General features: G+C 37.1%; 1 protein-coding gene across 1 annotated transcript; it reads left to right on the top strand.

Moving 5' to 3' along the window:
* The first annotated feature begins 455 nt into the window (after nucleotides 1-455).
* On the top strand, nucleotides 456-2,316 carry LOC121429808 (WSC domain-containing protein 2-like). Its single transcript, XM_041627048.1, has 3 exons — nucleotides 456-539; nucleotides 1,186-1,363; nucleotides 1,915-2,316. Exons 1-3 carry the CDS (start codon nucleotides 456-458, stop codon nucleotides 2,127-2,129), a joined length of 477 nt encoding a protein of 158 aa, XP_041482982.1. The 3' UTR covers nucleotides 2,130-2,316.
* The last annotated feature ends 3,091 nt before the right edge of the window (nucleotides 2,317-5,407 follow it).

Below are 5,407 nucleotides of genomic sequence, written 5' to 3'. Positions count from 1 at the left end.
TGAAATACTCTCTGATTGTACAGGAACAACGTTAAGGTGTTATTCTCAATAAATATATAATTTTTCTTCATTTTTATGTCACCATTTGGTGTTAATTCACCTAGAAATATTGGTGAAATAAACGTCGCAGAGATAAAATAGCCTCTACCCTCTTTTAAGTTTATTTTATTTTTTCTTCAAAGTAACATGGGCGCAAGCACATCATCTGCGTTGCAACGGCCAGATACGCGATGGGTAGGTGTACGCAGGCATTGTTCTGTTGCATATCATTTGTAGATACGCAAGATAAAATTTATACGCAAGATAAAATCTAAAATTTTATCTGAGAGATAAAATCTCATCTCAGAATACCAATTTCATTTTAAGAGATAAAATAAAATATTTTAAAGATAAAATGACCTCAGAATACCACCCCAGGACTTTATCGCGCATGCGTTTGGAGACGGGAACAGAAGATGTCGACGGGAGGCAATATTGTCTTGCATGGCGTCAGTAACAAAATGAGGATCGAGACTTGCATAGATTCTTGCATTCAATCGGTGAGTTCGGTGAGAAACAAAGTTTGATGATTGTTTATTTTATTCTGCTTTTTGCTATTTGTTAAATTTGAATCCCTTTTTTTATGCATTTCTTTTATACGATTTAATATTTGTCAGTAAAAAGGAAACAACCAATTTGTAATAGGGAGCTACAAGCAATATATTTGAAAGTTACTCCGAAGTTACATTTGAAGTTACAAACGACTGGTGATCCAACGTTGTAATTAATTTGCGCACCAAATCATCATTGGTGATTTTGGGCCTAAGAAAGATCGCCAGTTTTTCGTAACGTCGCTGAACAGCTTTATCAAAACCCACCTGGTATACAGACTTATTTATATCAGTTCATGGAAAAATTGATTCTGTCGAAGAAAATCTTTGTGAAAATCAAAGAAAACAAAAGCTTGTTTGAATAAATGAATGAAAAAAGTAACGTGCTATGTAGTTTTGTTGCACGCTTCGGCATGGCGGCTGTTCCCCTGAGTAAGGTCGGGTGGTCGAATCAAGCAAACCTTCAAGAGAAGTCTGCTTGACTGAAAGGCCTAATATGCAATAAAACAACCGTACGGATGCACGTGTCTGGTTTCCGTGTTGGATAATTATGAAACGAAGAATAACTTGTATTTCATATCCCCTATCTTCGCAGGTTTTTACGTACGCAGCACTGAGCAGCGGGGATGAATGCTACTGCACGAACGTTTCTTCAAGTTCAGAATTTCTGTCTTACGTCGACAGCAGTCTCTGTGACTTGAATTGTGCTGGCGACAAGTTGCATCATTGTGGTGGAAAAACAGTTATGTCTGTTTATAGAACTTCAGTTCCAGGTAATATACTAAAAACAGTAAGGGGTTTTCACACTTCGATTCAGAAAGAATTCAAGAAAAAAGAAAATATATTATCAAATACCCTTCATGACAAAGAGCAATCATCAAGAAGTCTTTGTCGAACTTTGGTGAATTAAAAAAAAACAGTGTCTTCCTCGACTTTGAACAAACTACATATTTGCATTTTTGTACGGCTCTGAACTTAAGACAAAACTACTGTTCCGGTTTACCAAAATTCGACAGAGACTTATATGTCATGAAGGTCATTTGAAATAGATTTTCTATACTCTTTTTAAACGTTCTGCGCCGCACATTAAAAATTCCCCCTTATTTAAGGGGTGTCGACGTCGAAAAGAGCGATGAATTTGCAACAAGAGCAGATGGTCTTGAGAAGGAACAGCATTCCATTCTTTGGGGTCAATGAAATCTCATAGTTCGAGTTGGTTTACCTACTGACAAACGTATCTCAGTCAAAATGATTTTCCCACATATGAAACAATCAATGCCAAAAATTGATAAAAATGAAATCCATTTATCTATTATTTTTGCAGACGCAAGATGCTCGTCGATACATTTTGGCTCCCCGGGTTCACTCCCGCTCGTTGCGTTAGCTTCGTACCCCCGGTCCGGTAATACATGGACGCGAGAACTGATAGAAAAAGCTACAGGACTACATACGGGCAGTATTTATTGGACAGCAGAGAGAAATATGCCATTGTCGAAAAAAGGTAAAGTGTATTTATTTTGTTTCCGCATGCAAAGTTAGGCCAAATATGATGCTGCTATATACGTATATAATGATTTAAATAGTCATTTTTACTTTTGCCTGTCTTCCTGTTGGAATTTAACTTTGATTTTCTACATACACCCAACCCCCAAAAGGAAATGCCATATCCTGTAATTGTTGAAGGTTATGATTTGATTAAAAAGTTGATTAAAAGTATTAAAAAATAGCACATCGCTTAAGCCTGTCACTCTAGCAAGAAGTTGTTTAAATTTTTATTGTAATTTTTAAAACTCTTTAAACAACTTACTTAAAAAGTTTAAACACTTGTTTAAAAAGTTTTAATAGTTGTTAACGAATCAAAACAAATTGTTTGGATTTTGTGGTACAAATAATAATGCTCTTAACTGTGTCATGATGATCATAAGAAAAGAGATATACTTAGCCAAAGAGTTACCTTCATTTACCTCAATTATGTCGGCTTTAAAACTTTATTATGAAATGGAAAAATATACTTATGAAACAAATTTCAGAGCAAATAAGTTCAGAAAGAAACGGTTCCGTATCAGAAACCTTTTCGAACAATCTGTCACAGTAACAAACATAATTATTACCAGTGTTTATTTCTTAGATATATGTATCCTCATTTTTCTTGCCAATTGATCTGGCTGTGCTGTGACAACTTATTGTATAATAAGTCAGTTTGACTACATGTCTATGTATTATGAATTATGTATATACCATGTTTATTTATTGTTTGTCTGAAAAATTGTAAATGTTTATACAGCGTGCTTTTTGAAAGTAAAGAACCCTTTGGACTGGGGAAAATAGTTGTTAGAGTGAAGGGCTTAAACAACGTGCTTAATGGGAATGAAACCTTTGGAACAAATAGGCTTGTGCAGAAACAGAAAAATGAAAGAATAAGAATAAAGAAAATTTGAGAAAAATTGGACAAATAGTGAGAAAGTTATGAGCATTTGAATATTGCAAGCACTAATGCTATGGAGATCCTCACATTGGCAATGCGACAAGGATGTTTGATGTCACTGATGAACTTTCCCTTTGGTGGACTATAAAATACCCTCAAAATGTCTCTTTTTGCTTTTTCATATGATGATACAAACTCTTTATCCATGATGTATTCTTAAAAAAAAATATGTATTACATGCCCTCATGAAGAAAGAACACATGATTTATGGATAGATGTGATAAAAAAGAGGCAATTCAAGTGAAATATATTCTAAAGTAATGGGGAGAGTTGTTCACAAGTGACATCACACATCTTTGCCGCATTGCCAATTTGCCATGTCCATAGCATTAGTGATCGCAATATTCAAATGCTCATATCTTTCCCATTATTTTTCCGATTTTTCTCAAACTTTCGTTGATCTGTTTCTTTGATTTTTCTGTTTTCACACAAGCTATCTTGTTCCAATGGTTTCATTCTCCTTCAAAATTTTACACGACGTTTTTTACAGTGTGATGAGGGGGTGGGTGTGGGATTCCTGTATAGACGGACTTTCCTTCATCAAAATCTACGAACTACTTTATCCTCGGAATGTTGTGGACGTAAGTTTCCTGGGGATAATTATGGTGTCTTCAATAGTGACAGTGTAGTAGTTTTCTTTAATACACGGATGCATACTCTTTTCGTAATCACTTCAATTTTGACAACAAAGTTTTCCCAGGAGGAAACGCAGACTACAAAAATCACAACACCATCTGCGTGAAGACACATCTGCATGACGAGACAGGTTCGAGGCTGCTATCATGCTCATTCGAAATCCACTCAAGGCCATCGTTGCCGAAGCCTTCCGGAGACAGATCTTCGAATCGCACCGGTCTCCAGTGGACGCGATTAACTTTTTCAAATCAAAAGGTAAGACATTTATAACATCAATATAATACTTTTAGAATAGAGGCAACAGCTCTAAAGGTTACTGGAACCTAAGCCCAACCCATTTCAACCATTTTAACCATATTGAAAATATGATTTTAGACATGTTGGAGCCCCAAATGTGGCAACAAGGCGTTGAACTGGTACATACACTGTAAAAAATGAAGTGCTAATTTAGAACTTCCAGTGCTTGCATATATAGTGACTGCACTACCAGCGGGACTACCAGTGCTGGTTTCCAGTTTAAATTTGTACTAGAAAATCAGCACTCGTGCAGTCACTATATACAAGCACTGTAAGGGCTAAATTAGTACTTCATTTTTACAGTGTATAAAGTAACTTGAACCTCTATTATTAGGTAGAAGAGACGTCGATCTACAGGTTACTAATCATGAAGTGACGGCACAGAAGGCCTGTTACAACCGATAATGTCGAAGCAACGCATAATGTCGCAGATTGCGACATTATGCCAAGAGCGTCCGACGCATTAATGTCGCAGTCAACGCATAATGCCGTAGTTTTTCTAACGCATAATGTCACATGTCGCAACGCATAATGTCGCAGCAAATTGCCAACGCATAATGTCACATGTCGCAACCATAATGTCAAAGCGGTATTTTCTTCAGGACTCGAGCTACAGATAAGATATAAAATATGCTTTCACTTAGTATTTTGAGACACGAGAAAGAGAATGAAATTATTTGGAAATGAGGATTACTCTTTGTATGGATATTTATCGGTTTATTGCCATTTCGTCTACTGCCTTTTTCCCCACTATCGCATGGTCTGATATCATTTCGTCTACCATTAGTTAATCAACTATCAACATAGTCCAATAACCATTTCGTCTAATTACCATCTCGTCTAATAGCCAGTTGGTCTAATAACACTTTGTTTATTATCATTACGTCTAATTGTTTTTTTTAATTGGTCCAATATCCACTTTGTCCATTATCTTTACGTCTATTACCTTTTGGTCTAATAGCCAATTGGTCTAATAACCACTTGGTGTACTCATTTTCGTCCACGTTCCATTTGGTCTAACATAAGTTGGTTCGCTATCACTTTGTTTAAACCCATTTCGGCTATCAATCATTTGGGTATCGTTCCCAAGGGTCCAATCACCGATTCTAGGACAATTACCCCCAGACAATCACCTTCCGGACAACTACCCCTTGACAACTAGACCCCGAGGACAATTATCCCCCGGACAATTACCCCCTGAGGACAATTACCCCCGAGGACAATTACCCCCTCGACAATTACCCCTGGACAGTTATTCCCCTGACAATTACCCCCTTGACAATTACCCCCCCCCCGCAATTGCCCCCGAGGACAATGATTCCCCAGACAGTTACCCCAAACAATTACCCCCGGAAATCCCCCACCTTCTCTCCGGCATCGAGTTAGAATCAAGCGTGAC

Source organism: Lytechinus variegatus, chromosome 1, assembly GCF_018143015.1.
Source record: "Lytechinus variegatus isolate NC3 chromosome 1, Lvar_3.0, whole genome shotgun sequence".
Lineage (NCBI taxonomy): Eukaryota > Metazoa > Echinodermata > Echinoidea > Temnopleuroida > Toxopneustidae > Lytechinus > Lytechinus variegatus.
The sequence above is the reverse complement of the archived record's forward strand: the minus strand, read 5'-3'. Positions and strand labels throughout refer to the sequence as shown.

Coding starts and splice junctions, on each gene's coding strand:
- LOC121429808 (XM_041627048.1), top strand. CDS start 456: ATGTCGACGGGAGGCAATATTGTCTTGCATGGCGTCAGTAACAAAATG. Junction 540..1,185: donor TAGATTCTTGCATTCAATCG/GTGAGTTCGGTG, acceptor CTATCTTCGCAG/GTTTTTACGTACGCAGCACT. Junction 1,364..1,914: donor TTATAGAACTTCAGTTCCAG/GTAATATACTAA, acceptor TTATTTTTGCAG/ACGCAAGATGCTCGTCGATA.